At 43.4% G+C, this 23,130-nt stretch overlaps 3 protein-coding genes across 3 annotated transcripts in view; 1 reads left to right on the forward strand and 2 right to left on the reverse strand.

The window, feature by feature from the left end:
- Positions 1 to 11,826, reverse strand: part of Elp1 (elongator complex protein 1) — a 52,141-nt gene extending 40,315 nt beyond the window's left edge. The window contains exons 1-9 of the mRNA XM_021199744.1: positions 11,658 to 11,826; positions 9,543 to 9,705; positions 8,236 to 8,388; positions 6,532 to 6,613; positions 5,515 to 5,595; positions 4,136 to 4,221; positions 2,227 to 2,323; positions 1,872 to 1,962; positions 569 to 692 (exon numbers count right to left, since the gene is read on the reverse strand). Of these exons, the coding sequence (XP_021055403.1) occupies positions 569 to 692; positions 1,872 to 1,962; positions 2,227 to 2,323; positions 4,136 to 4,221; positions 5,515 to 5,595; positions 6,532 to 6,613; positions 8,236 to 8,388; positions 9,543 to 9,692 (864 nt within the window). The 5' untranslated portion in view covers positions 9,693 to 9,705; positions 11,658 to 11,826. The remainder of the gene's footprint in view (positions 1 to 568; positions 693 to 1,871; positions 1,963 to 2,226; positions 2,324 to 4,135; positions 4,222 to 5,514; positions 5,596 to 6,531; positions 6,614 to 8,235; positions 8,389 to 9,542; positions 9,706 to 11,657) is intronic.
- Positions 11,827 to 11,848: 22 nt separating this feature from the next.
- Positions 11,849 to 19,190, forward strand: Abitram (actin binding transcription modulator). Its single transcript, XM_021199746.2, has 6 exons — positions 11,849 to 12,235; positions 13,098 to 13,149; positions 13,665 to 13,794; positions 15,224 to 15,300; positions 15,430 to 15,499; positions 15,763 to 19,190. Exons 1-6 carry the CDS (start codon positions 12,121 to 12,123, stop codon positions 15,898 to 15,900), a joined length of 582 nt encoding a protein of 193 aa, XP_021055405.1. The 5' UTR covers positions 11,849 to 12,120; the 3' UTR covers positions 15,901 to 19,190.
- A 1,329-nt stretch (positions 19,191 to 20,519) lies between these two features.
- The window catches only part of Ctnnal1 (catenin alpha like 1), a 66,886-nt gene continuing 64,275 nt past the window's right edge, over positions 20,520 to 23,130 (reverse strand). The window contains exons 17-19 of the mRNA XM_021200117.1: positions 22,767 to 22,880; positions 22,080 to 22,163; positions 20,520 to 21,957 (exon numbers count right to left, since the gene is read on the reverse strand). Coding sequence (XP_021055776.1) covers positions 21,898 to 21,957; positions 22,080 to 22,163; positions 22,767 to 22,880 — 258 coding nt within the window. The 3' untranslated portion in view covers positions 20,520 to 21,897. The remainder of the gene's footprint in view (positions 21,958 to 22,079; positions 22,164 to 22,766; positions 22,881 to 23,130) is intronic.

The raw sequence follows: 23,130 nt of genomic DNA on the forward strand, positions 1-23,130 counted from the left end.
AGTTGTTAAACCAATCTGCAAAATTGGTACTTTAAAAAGCACTTAAAACATGCATTGTGCTTCAAGATTTATATGCAAATGTAACACAAAGCAAAATAACACTTTTAGAGAAATCAAGAAATTTGACTATTAAATATTATTATATAAAATGCTATCTTAATTTTATGTTATATTAATACTTAATATTAATTAAGGTACAATATAAATAAGAAACATGGTTCCATAAAAAAAAAAAACACTTAAAATTTTACACAAGAAACATTATCCTAAATAATTTTACACACAATTAAAGACTTCCTGTGTCTCCGCCCAGGACTTCAATGGTACATAAGCTGCTTAATGTGTAAATATGTAACACCAGGAAAGGCCGTCACCAAAGCAAACAGCAAGGACAGCATTTCTATTCCCTGTCCCTATCTTTTCTTAGCAGAGAAGAAATGCTTCTCTGGCTTCTCTGCTCTGAGAGTCAGAAGCTACGGTGGTAGCTTCTGCCGATAACCTCTGTCAGACACGACTTCTGCAACTAAGGAGAGCACTCTATTGGATGACAAAGAACTCCAACACCTACCTTAACTTCATCTTTTAAGAAAGGAAGTGTAAAATGTCCATGAAGAAGTCCATTTTTCTCAAAAAACACAACATCTTGCTGGTTGGGTTTATCTTGAGTAGATGCAATCAAACTGCCTGAGGGTCTTAAAGCAAAGCCTAAATTAGAATAGTCAAAAAACATTCATCCTGCAGGCCCAGAGATTTAGACAAGAGATTTTATTTTTTTTCCCAGTAGAAAAAAAATTAATTGAAATCCTTTTTTCCAGTAAGGTAGGTGTGTGTGTATGAGGTGTTTGTTGTGTGCATGCATATTGTTGTCTGTGATGTTGGTTCCAAGAAGTGTTAAGACCACTATTTGTTCACTAGTACTGTCAAGGAGTTGACCCCAGCATGTAAGAGGAAAAGGTGTTCCTTCCTAACTAGTTCCAAGGTACCATTTGCAGTTTTTCTGATTTCAACTGCAACTGAACTATTAAAAACAAACAAACTACATTTTCCTATAACATTTCAACCATAATACCCTCAGTAATTCTTTTCTTTTCAGTTATATAACTTCACAAATGTTCCTGCTTGGGAAAAGATGCCAATGTTTCCTCCTGAAATCATCCTTAGTCCACTTGCCTCATTCCTATTTCTCTCCAACTTCTTTTTTTTTTTTTTTTTGGTTTTTTTTCGAGACAGGGTTTCTCTGTGTAGTCCTGGCTGTCCTGGAACTCACTTTGTAGACCAGGCTGGCCTCGAACTCAGAAATCCGCCTGCCTCTGCTTCCCAAGTGCCGGGATTAAAGGTGTGTGCCACCACGCCCGGCTTCTCTCCAACCTCTTAATTCAAACCCCTAGTTAACAGCCAGTCCCACTAGCACGGGTGGCAAGCAGGAAGTCTGCAACCCAGAGGCTACTGGCACAGCTGCTGCTGGGACAGGGCCATTTATTCTCTGTATCTATGTGCAGTTAAATGACAGGCAAGTTGTGGTCTGCACAAAGCAGTGCATCAAAGAAACAAAGAGAAGGCAGATGCAGGATATAGCCTGCAGGTTCCTTAGCCAGCAGACTACCTGCTGTGGGAATCTGTCCAGAGGAAAGCACCTTTTACCCTGTCTTACAAAAATCCCTTTGTCCAAGAGAGCGTCAAACACTAGGACTTTTAACAGTCACACTCCCTTCTGTTTCCCACAACAGCCATATGTACAACCATAACCTTTAAAGAATTAGAGATGCAACCCATATCAGGTCTTGGACAAAGGGAATCTATGAAGAATCCAGGATCTAGGTGAATTCGGGAAGAAGGGATGGAAGGGAAAGCAGTCATAAATGCTCACTCACTTCCAAGCCAGGGCAGGCCCCAGTCCTGGCACAGACTCACTGGTTGACTGCAAGGCAAACTCTCGGTTCCATACTCGGATCTTCCGAGCTTCTGCAAAGGAGGTAGAGTAAACAGACACAGGCACTTAAAATACTATGGTAACTCACATACTACCTTCCAACCAGACAGCCTCAAAGCATTCTTTTAATTCCGAAGTCATTAACATCTAAAGCAGCACATCTTTCCCCACTCCTGACACTGGATGCATCTCTAATTCTTTAAAGGTTATGGTTGTGTAGTCTACTCAAGACAAAAGGAAAAAACTTCTCTAGATTTTAATGTAGGCAAATTTTTAAGTGTAATTTATTTCCATACCTGTTTGTCGACAAACAACACTCACAGCAAAAAATTGCCCATCCCCACGCCAGGTAATCTGTGGTCTGTGGTCATCCCAGGGCAAGGCATTCTCATGCTAAAGAGAAACACCAGCATTACTAAGGAATCAACACTCCCAAGTCAAACAACCCTTGGCCACCAAATACTCAACTTTTATATAAGGTTGAAGCTGTACAGAAAACCAGCATCAAAGACTCTCCAGGAACCCTTCTAGAAGGGCTTAGTCCTAGACATCAAGAATAACTTAAAAATAAAATAAGCACAGCCTTCCTTCTTTGCACACTAGAGATGCTACAAATACAGGTATTAAATACAAGAAGCTGAGGAACAGGTTAGGAAACAAGCGTCTAAGTGTAAACAGTCCTATTTCAGGACATGACATAGAAAGTGGGTAGAGAAGGGCCAGAAGCAGTAGCTGCAGCAGCACTCAGGTAAAGCAGTTCTGCCCTCTGCAGCAGGCCAAAGAAGGGTCTCCAGTGCCACCTGCATCTCAATCCAGAGCCAGGAAGCAGCTAAGCCTATGGGGGAGGGGTGGGAGAGAGGGAAGCACCAGAGCACACTTCACATTCCAGTGGTTGCTCCATTGCAAAACACTGCTAGCTCTGCTCTGCCACAGATTAAGCTGGCTAGACTATATTGCATCTTACTAAGATACTGTCCTTTGGTATACAACACATACTTCCTCTAGTGAAAGGTTGTTCTTTAACTATTTCCTCCAAGAAGAAACATTTCCTCTTGTATGGGAAGCTCCATCAGCAGGAAGGTAAAAGCTCAAAATAGCTTCAGGAAATCCCTGAAAATTATCAGATTCACTAGACCACCTCCCTGACGAGTAAGCAGTAAAAGCTGAGTCTCTCTCAAATAAGCCAAACTGCAAGAAGAATTCTGAGACCAGACCAGCTGCCTGGGAAGTCAGAAATCAGCTGGGCTGCTTAGAAGAGGTTCAGACAAGAGTCACTTGGAATAGATGCTCTCCAACCTGTTGAGCTACCTGCTGGTTCTCCAGTGTGTTCCTGGTTTCCCAGTTTTTGTGAGCTATCACGCATGCTGGGATGCACCTTGGTAATGCAGCTATCTTTGAGTCATTTCTGCTCCTGTAAGAACCCCTTATAGTAATTAACCCAATAAAACTCATTGGGTTACCATGCTGGACTTTGGTGCTATCTGTACTTTAGTCTATCGTGGGATTCTCATCTTGCAGACTATGGCTCATACAGACTGCAGCATATGTACATTCTTAAGTTTTAATTAGCGAGAGAACTTATCCAAGAAAGCAAGAAAACATGAAACAACTTTACTGAGCCCAGCAAGGTGCCAGTAGGGCATCAAAACCCCATAGCCTGATACCAGGTCATCCCTATGAGCACTGCTTCTGAATAAGCAATGGGTTTCTACCCACTTCTGAAACCATATACTTCTAAGTCAAGACTAGGCCTTTATGGGCTGGAGAGATGGCTCAGTGGGTAAGAGCACCCGACTGCTCTTCCGAAGGTCCAGAGTTCAAATCCCAGCAACCACATGGTGGCTCACAACCATCCGTAACAAGATCTGACTCCCTCTTCTGGAGTGTCTGAAGACAGCTACAGTGTACTTACATATAATAAATAAATAAATCTTTAAAAAAAAAAAAAAATAAACAAAAATCTTTAAAAAAAAAAAAAAAAAGACTAGGCCTTTAGGAAAAATGAAGGTAATGAGCAAAAGTTACTGTAGACAACTGGACAATAAATGAGACTGGGTGCAGTCCATAAGAAGAAAACTCTCCATCACGGGTGACTCACTTCCTGAGGGCATCTGTTAGCCACCACTTCAAGACAACAGAAGAGATACACTAGCCAGGCAGTGCATCAGCACATGGCACAATTGAGCACCTATCATCCCGCCTTACCAACTGCACTGGAAAGGCTGTTGGCCTGCCTTCTGAGCCGTGGAACTGCGTCTGCTTACTGCCCCATCCAACAGTGACAAACTTGCCTAGTTTTTCAAGAACAAGAAGACAAGTAATAAGCAGAGGAGATAAAATCAAAGCAGTTTCATTCATTCTTCATGAAAATTGTCACTGACAACTCAGGCAGCTGAGCATCAGCCATTAGGTTACAAACTGAGCCTCCAAATGACCTGCAGCAATGATACCAGCAGGAGGTGAAATGCCCGTTCCCTGGAAAGTGTGACACAGTCAGAAATCTGAACAAATAGGAAGAATTTATTAGATGTGTCCACAAAGCACATAACTCAGGAATGAAATTCTGGTTTTTGGCTTTAAACCAACCAGCTAAGCTTTCTGCTGGTGGTGAAAGGGGCTTTATTTCATCAAATATAGTTCCTGGTATAGACTTACCTGAAACCCCACAGTAACAGTGCCCAAAACCAGAGCACAGGCTTCCTGCACTCTAGGCTGCTCTCCCTAAACTACACTACTTCTCTTATACAATACAGTGGCAATGGTCCAGAGCCAGCAGAGACTTTCTGCTCCTAGAGGCAGACGTGGCACTCTCCCATGGGAGGCAGCAGAAAGATGGTCCTGACACCATCCAAGACCAAGACTTCCCTCTTGCCACTAACTCTGAAGCAGACTGCCTACAATTCAATAAATTATGGCTCAGCACAGCCATTTCTAGTCTGCTTGCAGAATGCATGTTCAAGTGTGATAGGCCCTCCAAGGACACTCTGCCACCACACATGAAGAGTGGTTGCTACTGCTCTGACAGGTCCCCAAGAGGTAAACGACAAGAGTTAAATAAGAAAAGTCTCCCAGTCAGATCTGATAGTGAGTGATGGGCTCATAGCAGGGATCTACAGACTGTAGCCTATGTCTACCCTCACAAAGAAACTTACAGCACAAACTTAGACTATCTTTTCTTTAATTTACTGCAAGGTTTAAAAAACAAACCTCTAGCTGATCTAAAGCTGATCTAGCTGGTGGGAAAAGAACACTGCCTTCTACCTGCCCCCACTCCTTTCTTGTGGCCCACTAAACTGTACTCTAAACATTCTCCCCTTATTCTAACCTCAATAATTCTTTCCCTGTAATTCTAGTATTAATCTTTCCTCAGGTTTAAGTGATATCCAGGAGACCTCATGATAGATTTCTATTCCCCAGAATACTGAGAAAGCTACCTGTCAGATCTGAAGGGAGATTAGTGACATGCCTGTAAAGAACTGAGATGAACTGAAGATCTTTCGGCTTATGACAACAAATGTGATGAGTAAGAAAATGGGTAAAACTGAGGAACTTCAGATCACAGAATGTTTCAGAGCAATACTTACCTTCTCCAAAATCATCCTGATGGATCTGCTCCTCTGCAATCACTTCAAAGTCTTTTGTCATCATAATCAGGGTCTGTTGAGCTTAGGAGAACAAATGAAAAAAATTCTGTTCATGTAACAAATCAGTCATTCCAAGTGTCTAGGGCACCAGAAGCCACTGAGGCAGAATGAGGAGTCCCAGGTAGACCAGGTAGACAGACGCATGCTCTGAAACACGAGCTCTGAGCAGGCCAGTCACCAGATGCTTCTTCTTAGCTACTGACTATATAAATGCAACACAAAAGTCCCCAGCACCCTCCTCTACTACTTTAAAGATTGCTAGTGTTCTAAGACATTTCTATAGATATAAACTGAATGCATTTGGAATAAAGCATCTCAGGGGAAAAGCAAACCAGGCACACAGAAGAGCTGTGAGGGGTGTGTTTACTGGACAACCGAGCTTGATCCCTAAAGCTGCCCAGTGCACTGACTCCTGCAGGTTGTCCTGTGATCTCCAGAGCCACACCCACTGCTTGGAGTTACTACAGAGGTCCCAAATTAGTAAATGAGTCTCAGAGCAAGGAGAGTGAAGAGGCCCATGCAGGATCTAGAAAGGTTCTGTGAAGGTGTCTCAGAGGATGGAAAGAGGCCCATGAGAATGGCTTAGAGCTTAAAACTCAACTGCAACTCTCTCTCTCTCTCTCTCTCTCTCTCTCTCTCTCTCTCTCTCTCTCTCACACACACACACACACACACACACACATACACCCTGGTCTTAAAGTAGGTTAGGTTAAGCCCTGCTCACACTGACTGCTGAACTCAGCAGATTTCTCAGCTCTCCAACCCCGCTCCTCATTCCCAAAGACCACAAAGCTGCACAAACAACTCGGTATGCTAACGGAGAGGCAAGTGTTAAGAATACATTACCTTAACATTATAAGTCAGCTATGATCATTCCAAGACTTGTGAAACTTGAGAAGTCTATACGAATTAGGAACAAGTTTTAAAAAGTCAGTTAGGCACCAATACAAAGCTTACCTGTGGCAAGAAGCAGCAGTTCTTGATCAGGACTCCAGCTCATGACAGAGATACCACTGGCCACACTCCCAACACATTCCAGCTGCATCAGAGAAAACCAAAAGGGATTGAGAACACCATTTTCTCAATAAAGGTTTACTATGGACTCCACCAAACAATCAAAATGTAAACACACAAAAGGGGCAGATCCACCAGTCGTGCCTTCAGGAACAACTGTTGAGACATGAGATGCAAAATTAGCATAGTAAACAGGAGGACATAAAACAATGGCTCTATGAAAGACTTAGTTACTACTAAGGTCCCTGGGAAAGAAAGTGAGTCTTAAAGCAAGCAAAGTCTGGGGGCGTCCAGGGGAGTTCTGTGAAGGTCTCAAAGGTCAGCAGTAGGGCCAGGAGAGAACCATGGAGGAACCAGCGTGGAGGCTTCAAGGCTTAAAGAAGGATTGAAACTCAAAGGCACGGAGATCCTGAGGAACACACGAACACAGCACGAGGACCAAGGTGAGAGGGAATTTGGAGAACATCGACTGGTCTTAGGCAATAAGGACATGGATTCTGTCTTGTGACAGTGAGAAGCCACGAATGGAAATAAAATGGACTGGAGCTGGCTCAGGAATCAGGAGACAATTTGGATGGAAAATTCTAACTTTTAAATACCAGTTAACTTATACATGATAGACTTTGACAAGTATTAAAAGGATGGGGAGATTACATAAGGTAAGAATAGTGGCTCAGTGGTTAAAGCCCGCTGCACAACCCTGACAATCTGAGCTCAAGCCCAGAACCTGCATGGTATAGGGAGAGAGCTGACTCCCACAGGCTTGGGACTTGCCCTCCACCCCTACCATGGTGCCGCCACTACCACACACTCAAGTTATATACATAATGATAATGTCTGTGTGTGTGTGTGTGTGTGTGTGTGTGTGTGTGTGTGTGTGAGTGTGTGTGTGGAGAAGGGGCTAGAAAGATGGCTCAGAGGGTAATAGTGGCTGCTTTTCCAGAGGATCCAGATTCAATTCCCAGCATCAACAGTCGCTCATTATCATTTGTAACTTCAGTTCCGAGAGATCTGATACCCTTTTCTGGCCTCTGCAGGCCAGGAATGCCTGTAGTGTACAAAGATACATGCAAGGAAAACACTCATACATTTTAAAAAAGAAAAAGAAAAAAAAGATTAGGAAAAAGGTAAGAAAGGCAGGCCAGCACCAGAGATTTGGATGAAGGAGGTTCTATGTGAGTTGGAGGTCAGTTAGGAATGTACAGTAAGACCCTATAACAAAAAAAGGAAAAAGGGGAAGGAGAATGAGGGGGGGGGGAGGAAGGAGGGTAGAAATCCAGAAAATCTGTCTTATTCTAGTGTAAAGGAGCAATAAGCTGCAGCCTAACTCTCCTCAAGGCTTAGAATATGCAACAGTATATTACTGTAGTACTTGTATGAGACTCTAAAATCATCCAATCAGAAAACATAACCCAATTAAAGAATTCAGACTTTCTTAGTTGAGAAATTCAGATAAAAGGTAGCACACCATAAGAACAATTAGTTTTCATTCAATTTTTAAGTTCTAATTTAAAATGTAACGTCCCAACTTTACTGTCTGATTAATGGATGCAGTAGGCTAAACTTTTTTTAACTTAAACGTTTTAATGTCATACCCAGCTGAGCCGAGGGTACTTGGTACTTCCTTCTCCCAGGCCTTACACCTACCTGCTGTGTGCTGAGATTGCAGACTATGACGTCCCCAGAGGCAGTGGCCACACACACAGATTCCTGATCCAGTAAGTCCTGAATACCCACAATGCAGCCACTTCCATCCTCTGGAAGAAAACCTTCTGCCACCAAAGAAATTTCAGTCTTCACCTTTCACAAAACATACGCAGAAGCAAATTAGTGCTTACATTCAGGAGCCATCACCGTTTCAGAAATAAAATCTTCCTAATAATTCTTATATATAAGATTTGCTTATTTTTATTTTATGTATATGGGTATTTTGCCTGCATGTATGTAGTGGACCATATGTGTACCTGGTGCCCTCAAAAGCCCGTTGAGAATGTGGAATTCCCTGGAACTGGAGCTGTAGATAGTTGCAAGCTGCTAAATGGGTGCTGGGAACTCACCTGGGGTTCTCTTTAAGAGTTGCCAGTACTTTTAACCATTGACCATTTCTTCAGACCTTAATGACTCTTTTATAACATATAAACTTTCCAAGTATTTCCCCTAGATTAAAACCCAAACTTTCATTTTAGAAAGATTGCAACAGGAAAATACCTAATAAATCCCTTCTACAAAAACAAAAAACAAACAAACAAACAAAAAAAATCCGAATATGTTCTGTTTAAAACGATCCTATAAAAATGCAGCTAATGGCCATGCCCTTTATTCACATCTGTTTTCCAATGGGAGATCAAACTCAGGGCTTTTACTACTTTTGAACACATCTAGCCCCCTCGTGCAGTTGCCTATCATTTCTACAATGTGTGCAACAACAATCAATCACCTAAATAAAATGCATGAGTAGCAAGAAATCATCAGGGGACATATCAGAATCAACTTACAATTTTCAGAAATATCCATGGTCAGTTCTAGCCCTAAGGACTGGGATTTTAACCAGTTTGGATTAGAAGCCTAGCATGCTTAAAAGACTCTACAAGGCTCAGGTAGGGGGTTTCAAATTACAACACCACAAAATAAATAAAATGTAAAAGCTCTATGGACAATATTCATGCAGATTCCTAATCGATCACTAATATAACACAAATTCACAGTAGACAGGGTGAAATGTGAGGTACCCACATAAAATAAATGGTCAGAGCTTTGCCAACTTAGCTTACAAAATTAGCAGAGTCAAAATTAAAAGTTCTATCTAGAAAGCCATATCTACACAAAGCAAAGAGACCAACTATTCAGAAATACGTGAATTACTTTGGATCTTAAGGGACTAGCGTAGAGAAGGAGGTTTGGAAGAAGGCAAGTGCAGGGCCAAGGCGGGGCCGGCACCTGCACCAGTGACCTACTTCTCTTCTCACAGGGTCTACTTCTGTCAGGCCACGCTCTGAGCCAATCAGCACCGTGCCCTGCTCAGCTCGCAGACAGAAACACTGAGGTTTCCCTGGTGCCTGAATGTCCCGAAACTCCAGGGTCTGATGCAACTTCAGATTTCTCATGATGAAGCAATTTCTGAGGGGAAAAAAAAAAAATCAAATTCCTTCAATGAAACCTAAACTGCTAAAGAGAAAGGATTACCATAACAGAAATAAATGGCCACCCTCACACTGAGAAGGATTCAGGAAGGAGAGAAGTGGTTAACAGAATAGGGAATACTAATGTGAGCACACCAGCATATACACAATTACACTCTCGCTTCCTAAAGCTTCTAGCTTTACACGGGGCTAATCTGCAGATTAACTTATAACATGTGAAATCTGGAGACATAATCAAATGATAACTATAGCATATGCTACGATCGAATATTGCCATGATCCAATCACCGTGACCCACATCCCTCTCCATGAACCTGTACGCTGGTACTACCAGGCCCAGCCTCATCACTGCCTTCCCAGAGGTAGGAGCATTAATCAGGCACGCTGCATCCCCAGACACAGAGATCCAGCCCCAGGCCTCACCCTGAGTTTCTGAGCATCAATCTAGAGTCTGAGTCCCAGGGCTTTTCTATGAGGTGTGAGGTCCTGAGGATGCCAACATCTGCACTAGTGTTGCTCTCTACCCATGGGAACTGCTTCCTTCAGCTTGCCTTCCAAATTACTTGTTTTTCATTTTTTTCTTTTTCTTCCTCCTATAGCAGTTTAAGTAATTCTTCATAATAATCCTGCTGAAATACTGTGTGGCCTCTACTAGACCCTGACTGATAAAACACAGCAAGGCAATCTGAGTTTTTAAAAGAATTACCGAGTTCAGGTCTGGAAAGATGGCTCGGAGGTTAATGAGTACTGGCTGCTCTTCCAGAGGACCTGAGTTCAGCTCCCAACACCTACACAGCCACCAGCAACTATCTATAACTTCAGCTCTAGGGAATCCCATGCCCTCTTTTGGCCTCCGTGGCCACTTCGTGCACGTGGTAAAAGGCATTCTTTTAGCATGAAAACTGATTTCTCTAAATTATCATTCCGACACTCCTCACTCATTTAACTTTTTGGAGTTACGTAGTCCTGTATTTTTCTCAATGCTTTCAAAGTTAGGAAGAGTATCTTCCAAATGTTTGTAGGATCATAATCTGTTAATAGCCTTCCCTTGGCAACTCCAACTTCATCTCCCTTGACTCCACCCACACATGTGCTAAAAGGTGCTTTCATATAACTTTGATCATGTCCCAAAATTTTGACCATTGATCCACTTTCTCCCCTATCTTCAGACTAGCTCACTAAAGGGAAGATTAGATAAACCTATATACCTTGTATCTGAACAAGTCCAAACTAAACATTAAACTCACAATCTCCTGATATTATCATAAACTGACCCTTACAAGCCCATGAAATGCAACCTGAAAAAGAGAACCTGCTGATCTCTTATCAAATAACAGCTCATCCTGGCTTGGGATTTATTGTTATCTCTGTTTCCACAAGCTAAAATTTGTCTTTGTCTCTTTTTCTTTCACTTACACATCGAGATGAGATATTCGCTGGTTTTATATATCATGGTTCTCAATATGCAAACAAATCCTTTACACAATACCTAAGATCCGTTATGTGACTTACAACAAAACCTTGCCAAATGCTAGGCCCTAAAGACAAAAGACTACACAATCACTGCCATCACAAAAATCCCGGCTTAGGTACACTAGCTAGGGAAGCAAGAGATACACTACTCCAGCACACAGCACAGAGGCCTGTATTTACCTATCACCTTCCACGACGAGCTGGTAGAGGTTTTATCTACACGCTACAAGGAAACCGGCAATTGGGGGACCCGACCCTCATGCCCCGCAGCGCCCCAAGACGGCCCCGGGGGAAACGTGTACAGAAAGCATCCAAAACTCGAAGAAAGAAGAGGTCCACGCCGCCCCTCCGGCGCGCGCAGGCAGAAGCGCGTGCATCTCCCCTGCACCAGAACAGCCCTGGACAGCAAGACCAGGCCGCACACAGCGGCTCGGACCGAGACGGGCGAATGCTCACCTACGACGCCCTCGCGGCGGCTCCGAGCCCTCACGGCGCACTGGGTTTGGAAGGGAACCGCCAATGCACACGGGAGACGAGAGACGCGATCCGCTGATGGGCCAAACCCGCCAGGTAGCACCAGAAAGGCGGCGCAGACGTGGCGTCACCCGCGAGGCGCGCAGAGTGACGTCACTGGGTGGGTGTGGCCAGACGCACCTCCTCAGTAGCTCGGGGGGGGGGGGCTCGGAGGGTCGGGGGCTCGGGGGAGCCCTAACTCGGTAGAGGCCGGACCTTGCTGTCTGCGGTCCTTCTTTCCTTTGACGCCCAGTTGTATTTGCCCCACAGTTGGGCTTTGGCCCAGGATCGCAGGTGACTGGGGTCGGGGAGGGAGTTGGCCGCCGGCCGGGGAGTCGCGCGCTCGCGCGTGCGCACGACACCAACCGGCTCCCACGCGCCGGAACTCCGCTCCTGGACCAGAGGGATGGAAGAGCTCCGCTGCCCCGAAGCCAAGCTGGCGCCACCAGAGGTAGTCATAGCTACCGAACCCCCGCCACCCTCTCTTGTGGATCGATACTTCACTCGCTGGTATAAAGCGGGTAAGTGCGGGATGGTGGTGAGCTCCGCTTTACCGCACGCGTGCAGGCGCTTCTGCGACGCGATGCAAGCCACCCGTGCTCTTCCTTGAGCATCCTAGTCCCAGGAATACAGATTTACACTGATGAAGAGCAAAAATAGGCGCATTCCGACGTGGGAAGCGCAGTGCCATGTGTGGGTTGTTAGCAGGATAGGACGTGAACTTAAACTAAGGAACTCCGCGTTGGTCTATCTGGGCTTTCCTCACTACCAGGGTTTGTGTGCTTGGAGGGATCAATCCTGCGCCGAACCGGGAAGAAACCTTAGGCGTGGAGAGAACATTAAGAGATGTTAAGGAAGCAGTATCTAGTATTAAGAAGAAACTGTGCAATATCGTCCACAGGACGTTTTGAAGTAGGCTTCTCTGGTGTTCGTTGTGCCAAGAAAATACTGATGCCACCTTTGGGGATCCTCTAGCCTCTGTTTTAGCTTTTTTAATTCAAGGAAACCGGTAGACCCACACATAATATTTAGGATAAGTATCCCTCCTAGTTCTCTTTAGGACTGAATTTTCAAAAAAAAAAAAAAGTGTGATTTTTGCATAACATCAAGACAGCCCCACAAAACAACGCCATAATGTCAGCAATATGGTGCTTATAATAGTCTTTCTCTAGGTGTACTCATTTTAAAGTGACAAGATGGAGGAGTTAATAACCTTACCTTAACACTGAATTCTATCTAGATGAGGCCGCTTAAAATCCTTCATAGCCTTTATTTACTTTGCCCACTGTGGTCAGCTTCATAATGAACGATCTTCATGAACCAAAGGAGGTAATCACATGGTAAGTGCCAGTTCAACAACTAGCAACTCATTTATTCCTCTAGATGTTAAAGGAAAACCCTGTGAGGACCACTGTATACTCCAGCACTCCAACCGGTAAGCAAACAAGGAATTTAATTATCAATACTTTCCTTCTGGTAATTAGCCTGGTGCAGTCTTGGGTCGGATGTGAGCATTCATGAAACTGTCTTCTGTGGTGTTGAAATGGTATTATAGGAGTGTGTTGGCAGGAGCAAGTCTTGTTCAGTCATATACTGTTTGGCCAACCTGCACCAACCACTGTACTGCCGGATCTCTGGGATGGTTCCTTATGGAGGCATATGTCATGCTCTGTGTTGTACACAGTCTTGCCTTGCTTCTCGGCTATCCCGGCTTACTAAAGACTTGTGGTACTGTTCCCTTTCCCGGGGAAGGAGATTCAACTCTCTTTTCTTCTCTTGTGTTATTAAGTTCCCCATGCTACACTTAGGCTCCAGTCTCAGCAAAGAGAAAGAGATAATTGGACTAAACGGAAGTCAGTGTGGATAGTCATGTCTCAACAAGAGGATGTGTGTTACAGGAGGAGGGTTCTAACCATGCTGTAACAGGATTGACTCTTTTTCTCCTTGTAGAATATGTGTCATCACACTGGCAGAATCTCATCCCGTTCTCCAAAGTGGCAAAACCATTAAAAGTATTTCCTATCAGATCAGTAACAATTGTAGCAGACTCGAGAACAAAGTATCTGGGAAATTTAAGCGGGTATGTTTCTATAATTCTGTGATTTTTCTTTTCTCCTGTGATTTGTCTATACTCTTACTATGATGGATCCAGTCAGCCATAAGACTTTCTAGCAGTTCAACATAAGTTTTCAGTAAAAACACTCACCCCTACCCCAAAGTATATCAAGAAGCATAGTGAGTACCAGAAGGTTCTGTGCTCCCATCCTTCTTATCCTCAAAGGGATGAGATGGAAGATGGGCCATGGCCTTTGCCTGTAATCCTACCTCTTGAGTGGTTGAGATAACACAATTGCAAGTATTAGACTTTATGAGGCTATATAGTGAGTACCAGGCTGGGTAAGGCTATATAACAAAACCCTCAAAAAAAAAAAGTTTCTTGCCTTCAGCTGACCATGTTCACTATAGGAAAAATTCTTAAAAAGAAGGCAAAGTAGGAAACACACTCTTGCTTGCTAAGAGATATTTGACAAAGTACCCTTGACCTACCCATCGCCCAGAGTATCTGAAACAATGACCATACATGCTTCAAGGAAGTGTGTTAGATGTGGTTTTACTAATAGTTAAGGGGTATGCATTTTGGATAATTTTGTGGGAGTTATTTAAACATTTTTTAAATTTTTATTTATGTGTATATGTCTTTGGCATGTGTATGCGGGAGCCAGCAGAGGTAAGGGCAGCTTGTCAAATCCCCTAGAACTAGTTACAGGTAGTTTGAGCTACTATGTGGGTTCTGGGAATGGAACCTGGGTTCTTTTTAAGAGCAGGAAATAGTCTTAACCTTCTGAGCTAGCTTCCCAGCCTACTAGTTTTGTTTTTTTTAGTTAAAAAAATATCTCTTCTTCAAAGTCTTAGCAGTTGACCATGTAAAGTTCCTTTACCTATTAATTTCTAATATAAAAGATAGTGATCATTTCAATATTTTTAATTTGTTGTTGTCGTTTTTGAGACAGGGTTTCACTGTAGCCCTGGCTAGCCTGGACTTCTGTGTGGAGACCAGGCTGACGTCAAACTCAGAGACTCACCAAACAGACTTTGTCTTCTGCGCACAGAGCTTAAAGCAAAAGCGCCACACTCAGCAAAAGATAGGGACCTTAGCGAGACTAAGTTTGCAGGGTATTGCCGACACGTGGCCTAATGAGTTCTATAACATTGCTCACAGGGAATTATCCTATAGATTGAAATCTTTATACCTGGCCATGTGTAGATTTCTCATTTGTGATTAAAACAAACACATATTAGTCTGTAACTAAACTACCCATTATTCTAAGATGGTACCTAACACATAGTAGGTTATGTTGAAGTACATGAATGATTTTATGTACTTAAATCATTCTGCTGTAAAACACAGATTCCAAGACTAGGTCCTGTTTTAATGATGAGGGCTTCCTATTACAGGAAAATGAAAATAAACAAATTTCATTTTTAATTTCTTTCTCCTCACTACCCAGGGGGCACAGTTTCTAACAGAGCTTGCGCCTCTGTGTAAGATATACTGTTCTGATGGCGAAGAATATACCATATCTAGGTAAGTGTGTTGTAGCCATCCTGCGGATGCTTAATGCTTTACCTCAAATGCCTGTCTTCGCTGAAGGAAACATTACTGTCAAAAGGGTTGTTTCTAAAAATTCTTTCTTTTTTTTTTTTTTTTAAATAGCTGTGTTAGAGGTCGATTGATGGAAGTGAATGAAAACATTCTTCATCAGCCATCTCTTCTTCAAGAAAAGGTAAAGGAGCCGGGCATGGTGGCACATGCCTTTAATCCCAGCACTCAGGAGGCAGAGGCAGGCAGATTTCTGAGTTCGAGGTCAGCCTGGTCTACAAAGTGAGTTCCACGACTGCTAGGGCAATACAGAGAAACCCTGTCTCGAAAAACTAAAAAAAAAAGAAAAGAAAAGAAAAGGTAAAGGTTAGGTTAGGCAGGGTTGCCCTTCCCACATACCTCTTAGAAGTCATCGGGCATTACTAAGGGTTCTGCTTTCTTCCCCAGCCATCCACTGAAGGCTACATTGCAGTTGTACTTCCCAAATTTGAAGAAAGTAAAAGCGTAACAGAAGGGTTGCTGACACAGGAACAGTATGAAGAGGTTGTGGTAAAACGCACTAATGCCACAGCCACCATGCCCTGAGTCTTGCAGTGGAGGCAGCACAGGATTGTCAACCTACCTGGCCTAAACCATCACTGCCCCGAAGACAGCCAGTGTGTATGAAGCATTCCTCGCCTCCGCCTAGCCGAGGGAGAAGCCTAAACCTTCACCTAGCCTAATTTCCCTCCTGTGTCTTACATCACAAGCCTTGGTCCTGTCTGTCTTCAGGCTCTCAGACCTGCCTTGCCCAGGCACTTGCTTTGTGTGCTGGGAAGTGCACTCATGGATGTTCACTTGCATATACATCAGAAAACAACTTGAAGTGCTTTTTTACCTTTGTTAAGGACAGTTTCTCATTGGCTTGGAACTTTGCCAGATAATCAAGTACTTCCAGGGAGGTACCTGTGTCCTCTGCCTCCCACCGTCCAAGGCTGGTATTACAAGTACACACCACCATGCCCTGCTTTATATGGGCCTGGAAACCCAAACTCTCGGCTTCGTGCTTTCAAGGTGTATTAGTTACTGTTCCGTTGCTGTGATAAAATACCACAGCCAAAAGCAACTTCAAAAAGAGTTTATCTGGGCTTGTAGGTCAGAGGACTAGATGCCACAGCAGCAGGAAGGCAAGCTAGCCAGAGCAGGAAGCTAAGAGATCCCATCCCTACCACACCAAGAGCAGAGTGAACTGGAAGGAGAATGAGGTTATAAACTGCCCCTGGTGATACAATTCCTCATCAAGACTTCCTGTCCTAAAAGTCCCATAAGCTCCCCAAAACAGTACCACCAACTGGGGACCAAGTGCTCAAATACCTAAGTGTATAGGGGGTCATTTTCATTCAATCTACAACATTCTTCGCATAATGGCTATAGGCTCATGGTCAAGTCATGCAAAATGTAGTTAGTCCATGCAAGATGTAGTTAGTCCAATATCAAAAGTTCCCACACTGGCTAATAGTCTCATTGCTGTTCCAAAGACTCTTCAGAGACTCAACGCAATCTCTTGTTGCCCCTGTAAATCAGAAAGCCAGGAACGTACTTCCAATGTACAATGGCACAGAATATATATTCCCATTCCAAAAGGAAGGGATGATGGCATAGTGAGGAAATATTGGACCAAAGAATAAAAGCAGCATGATGAAGGCCAGACCCTGCAGCTCTGTATCCTCTAAGGGTTTAGTTTCTGAGGTGCCTCTGACCCACCAGCACTGTTGCCTGTAACAGATCGTTCTCTGGTGATTCTGCTCTATGCAGCTCTTCCTTGGCAGATGTCTCACAGCTTGTATTTCCAGTGTCTTGAGATTTGTGCCACAACCCAAATTTTACCTTGACAGCTTCACAGTGGCCTCTCATGGCCTTCTTGCAGAAACTGTCTCTGCTACATTTCCTGGCTTCAGTGACTTTCTGAAGCTAGGAAGAATCCATTTTTCATTCTTGCATCTTTCATTCCTGCAAATCTAGTACCATGTGGAAAATATTTGAAAAATAGACTGTTAGCTTTCAGTGCCTTTGGTCACGTCCACAGCAGCTCTTGTATGGTGTTGCTTTCTCTGAGCAAACAGCCAGGTTCTTAACGCTGTCTTTCAGAGTGGAGGTTTATCTGAAAGGATTCTCTCCTTGACCAACTCCCACTGTCCCAGTGTTGAGCAAGAGACTTTTTTAAAAACTTTATTGATTCTCTGTTTCATATCATGCACCCCAGTCCCACTCATCTCCCTGTTCCCTCATAACAGCCCTTCGCCCTTGCAACCTCCTCCCAAAATAAAAGGCACACACACATGAACAAGACAGAGCTTAGAAAATATCTCATTGTGGAAACTAGAATATCAGAGTGTGCCCCACAGTCTATACACATCTGTCTATGCATCCTCACTTGCAAATATTCCAGTGAATGGTTGGTCTGGTTTGAGATCTCTGACTTCTATGGCACCGTCAATACCGCATCCTCATCGGATCTCTGCCCAGCTATTCTGTTGTTGCTCTGTGTCATGGAGATCCTGCAGCTTTGGAACAGCAGGCCTGGCCCTTTCACAGATGGAAAAGATTTTGGGGTGGGCCAATTCAGAGTCCTAGACCTGAGCCTGAGGTAGCTCTTCCACCTCTTCCTTATCTGTACCACCTGGAGGGGCCCTTTTTCTTTTTTAAATGTGTGAGCACTTTGCATGTACATCTGCATGCTAGAAGAGGGAATCCTTTTACAGATAGTCATGAGCCACCCTGTGGTTGCTGGGAATTGAACTCAGAACCTCTGAAAGAATGGTCAGTGTTCTTAATCACTGAGCCATCTCTCCAGCCCAAACCAGGGGACTTTTAATAGCCCTAATCTCTAGTAATAGCCATCTTTCTCAATACATGCCTCCAAGGTCATTTAAGTCAATATTAAGCCTCTCTGCTCTCTTCACCAAGCTGTACACTTGGTATTGCCCCCCAACATGCTTGTTGTCGTTGATCAACACCATACTGTCTTGAAATAGCTAGTGTCAGAGAAATCAGACCATTACTTTTTAATTAAGCTTCATGCCAAACCTCAGGACTTGGATAGAAAGCAGCCAGATTCTTTGCCAAAGGGTCACATAAATGGCCTCTAGCTACTTTGCTAATAGATTGTTTCCCTCCAAAGCCCCAGGAGCCAGGCCTCTACTGTGTATATTATTCCCAGCACTACAGTCTTCTAGGTTAAAAACAGCAAGTGCTGTTCCACAGTGCTCTCAGCATTCTACCATTTTTGTGGTCCAATGTTCCAGAGTTCCACATTTCCAAAAAAACCAAACCATCATGGTCACATCCTTTCACATCATCACTCTCACTTGGTCACATCATCACTCTCACTTGTGGGTCACATCATCACTCTCACTTATTGGTAGCTTCTGTATTAGCTGTATTGGTTGCGTATCTGTTGCTGAGATAAAACACCATGACCAAAAGCAACTCAAGCATTTATCTTGGCTTACAGCCTCAGGGAGCTAGATGCTCATGGCAGCAGGCACAAGAAGCTGAAATACCACATCAGCACACACTAGAAGCACACAATGACATGCCTCCTCCAGCAACTCTTAAAAGTTCATAACACCCCCCAACAACAGCATCACTAGCTAGGGACCAAGTATTCAAATACTTGAGACCAAGGCATTCTTCAGTCTACAGCAGGAGGCAAACACTACACTGACTGAGCCATTTCTCCAGCCTCTCTTGCTGCCCTAACAAATGACAAATAAGGAATGCTTTTCTGACTAAAAAAACACAAAGCTCTTGAGAAATATTATGAAGTTTTATAGTTCTGTAACTAGGGAATAAACTGTTAATAAACCGTTCTTGAATGCTGTGGCACACATCAATTCTGCCTCAACTTTTTTCTCCATGTATGCACATGCATTACGTGCATACAACACCTGTAAATGCCAAAATAAAACATCAGACTCCTTGGAACTGGAGCTAGAGACGGTTGTGAGCCACCATGAAGGTACTTGGAAGTAAATCCGGATCCTCTGGGAAAACAGCCGGTGCTGTCAGCCTTTGAGCCATCTCTCCAGCCCCTCACTTCAAGTATAATTTTAACAGTTTGGTACTTTGGGAAGAACACAATGAACTGTCTGCCTTCCCCAAATCTGCTTCAAGGTGAAAGTGAAGAAGTCCAGCTTTATCCTCTCTGCTATGGCTTCCTCTCTGGGTTGCCGGGGAGAGGCAGGAATGTGGAGTCTGCCTTCCACTCTGCATAGACAAGCTCTGACAACTTCCAAGGGCTCTTCTAGCAAACGGGAGAGCCATGCTGCAGTGTCAGACTGGTTCCTGCACATACGTGGTAGTGATGCCATCGTGCACAGTTCAGTACAGCTTATTTGTAGTAATAAAGGTGCTTGAGTCCAGAGACATAGACATCTTAGAGAAGAACAAGATTTTCTTACACTACTACAAAAAACCAGCTATGAAGTTCTGGCTTTGGATTAGACATTTACACTGAATTTAAAACAAAAACTTCAAATCTCCAAGTTTTTTTAAGGCTGCACTATGCAATAGCTGTCCTTGCCCTGTTTTTAATGAAGTCATTTTAAGTGTAGCCAAGCAAAGTTTAATGAGAAGAAAGAAGTAGCTCCCTGTGAGTAGGACAGGACAAAACCAACCGAGTTCCCCTTACACGTTCTCACAGATGAGAGTCTGATCTGTAAGCTCCCCTGTCCTCGTGAGCTGGTGATGGCATGTGACCTGTTCCTTCACCCCCTTGGCAACACGACTCCATTTTTAGGTGTGTAAAGGTATTTTGCAATAATTTGTAGAGAATTTTTTTAAATGCTTTTAGTTTATAAGACAAACTTCCTGTAACCTGAGCGGTAGCATAGCTGTCTCTTTATTATGCCATCTACAGGGAACATGCTAGGCTGAACTAGGCACACAGCAGCAGATCCTCACTTTCTGAGTAGCAGAAAGGAGTCTCAGGGACTCGTGCTATGAGTCCATATCTGTTTCACTGGTTGTATCTTCCTCTGCTCGTTTTATTTCAAGTTAAGAGAATGTTGGCTTCACAGACTGAAAAAAACCACACTAAAAGCACTTTCAGATGCAACACATGAAACAGTACAGGTTGGAATGACATTTTGTAATTTTATCCCTGGTCAGTATGCTGCCCCCAGATTTTGATAATGGATCAAAATCAAGCCAGTCAATATGAGTTCAGTTTGAATGTACAGTTTTTATTGAAGCATGTATTATCACATGATGTTTAATACTAACTAATAAACCCTATTTTGTCGTCAGAGATAATGGTATTGTTGCCACGTATTTGATGGTCCTTACCAGTCTTGTTAAGGGATCTTCTTTATCACTGAGATAGCAACACTGAGAACCCAGTGAATTAGCATTCTGCTTGTCAGTTTAAGAAGAAATCCCAGAATTTTCACTCACACGAATTGTACCAATCCTGCCTTTTCACAGAAACTGGTCCATTCAATCATTCCCTGTAACAGCTGCCTGCAAGACTATGCTTTTGAAAGCCTGGTTATGTTGGCATCTGTGACAGTAGCTAAAGGTGTGAGGTTTCTGTGTAACGCACGCTGGTACTGACTGCACATGCTCCCCCTCTCAGCCCTGGTTCTGATCGTCTGCAGAGCTCCTGGGCCACCTTTGCTTCATTACACAGCTTACAAGGTAAACAGGTTACCAGCAGAGTCATCTCCCCAGCCCAGAAAAGGTTTAAACCCTAAAGTTAAAAAGACTAAAAACATTTATTTTAAAATGAGCATTCCAATTCCACATACATAAAATACAGTGCACAGGTATCTGCAATCTAAACAGCCTCTTGGTTCCGACGGCCTGTCTTCTGCAACTGTCATTTCATCAATACTGAGAAGGGTACTTCAAAAGGGTTTTTAAGCCAATAAGAAATACTTAGTATTTCCAACCATTATTCAGGACTGGTCAGCTGTGCATACTACAGCTAACATAAAAAACCATCTCCTCTTCTGAAGTTGCTCCAGGCTTCTTTGGAGTGACTCCTGTGGTTTTCCTTCCAGAAGTAGGGAAGGGACAGATGCAGCCTAACAACCTTATCCAGTGAGATACTTATTAGAAGCAACAGTGCTAACAGGTGTGATCTGGGACCAGGCACTTGACGGACCCTTATCCTGCTTCAACAAGAACTGAAGAAGAGTCCACAGGCCTAAAAATACAAGAGCTGCATTCAACAAGGCCACTGTGTATTTTCTGCTGAAATTAGTGTTGTAAATAATCCGCTTAAACCCAGTTAAGGGTACCAATGGAGAATGTGCATTTGCAGTTGCTTCTTTGGGGTTCAGCCGCCATTAAGACAATTGGAATATTTGGTGTGTGCTGAAAAACACCCTGAGCCCAGTGTTAGTTTTCAAATTGCACTGCTGTTAGAATCTTAGCAACCACCATAGCAACGAGACTGTCTAATCTGAAGGTCAGAAAAAAGTAAGATTTCAGCATTCTCTTTAAAAGGCTGATGAACTTATGAAAGAACAAAGGATCATTTGCTTTTTAAAATGTCAGCTGTGTCACATGGTATTCCTGAGACAAACCCCAAGCTGCTCAGTTTTGACCATCCGTGGTATCTTTGGTCGTCCCAGAGACCCATCTGTTATTTTCCATCTGGAGGAAAGAGTTCAGACAATTAGCTTCTGCTCTGCTCTGAAAACAAGCTGCAAAGTGAAACGTGCACACTGTCATTTTCCTTTAAGTTAATAAAGCTGAAGACAGAAAAGCAATCTCACCTTGTTCAGTAGCTTATAGCAAAGTGAGAGGAGCTGGACCACGAGAGTCATCATGGATCTTATCTTGGTAATACACTTATCGACCTACAGTGACAGAGCATGTGTGTCATTCTAAGAGCAGGACTTCCAAAACCATTACCATCTACATCATCAAGTTCCTCTATTGTGGAGATCTAAGGACCTGAGAAGTACAGATCAGGGTACCTGTGGGGACTTGAGGTTCCAGAGCGAGGCTAGCGCTGGCTGCCTGGTCTCATGCCTGTCTCATGGAACCCCAGGCAGACAACAGAACAACACTGTTCTATTTCAGGCTCTGCATAAGCTTCTCAAAGCACTCCACACACTTGACAGTGCATCCCCTACTCCACAGTTGTTTACACTCCGCTCAAATTCCTCAGCTATATTACAAGAGCCTGGACTCCACGGTATTTATGACATAGAGAAGGGAAGAGTCCTGGTGAAGGACTCAGAAGTCGCTGCACAGTGCTAGGAACTCATCTGCAGCCTCAAATCTAATTGGTGGTGACCTGCTGCTCTCTGGAGTCAGGCACAGAGCAGCTGCTTTCAGACAAGTGTGAAACACGGAAACAGACTCTGTGTGCACTTTAGCAGAAAAGCTGGAACTAAGCTGATAGAGACATATGAAACATTCTCCAGTGTTTGCCCAGATAACCCACCCGCTCTTACCTTTAGAAAGACTTTACTCTGCAAAGATGTCTTAGTTATTGTCTGAAGCTGGTGGCATAGAGGAATAAGTTTGTTTATTTCCAAGAGAAGCATAAGTTTGTCATCATCTTTTAGCTGAAATAGAATTTAGGAAGTTATTACAACCTCAACAAAACTCCATCTTTTATACTTTTTTTTTTTTTTTTTTAAAGAAAGCATCTCATACATTGCCCTGGCTCACCTGGTACTCCAGATGTAGACCAGGTTGGCCTCAAACACATAGAGACCACCTGTTTTAGTCTCCTGAGTGTTACACCATACCCAACCTATATCTCCCCCCGCCCCGTGCTTATATTTTAAGATATAAAAATAAATAATTCAGTTT

This window comes from Mus pahari, chromosome 6, assembly GCF_900095145.1.
Source record: "Mus pahari chromosome 6, PAHARI_EIJ_v1.1, whole genome shotgun sequence".
In the NCBI taxonomy this organism is placed as follows: Eukaryota; Metazoa; Chordata; class Mammalia; order Rodentia; family Muridae; genus Mus; species Mus pahari.

Coding starts and splice junctions, on each gene's coding strand:
- Abitram (XM_021199746.2), top strand. CDS start 12,121: ATGGAAGAGCTCCGCTGCCCCGAAGCCAAGCTGGCGCCACCAGAGGTA. Junction 13,150..13,664: donor ATACTCCAGCACTCCAACCG/GTAAGCAAACAA, acceptor TTCTCCTTGTAG/AATATGTGTCATCACACTGG. Junction 13,795..15,223: donor TATCTGGGAAATTTAAGCGG/GTATGTTTCTAT, acceptor CTCACTACCCAG/GGGGCACAGTTTCTAACAGA.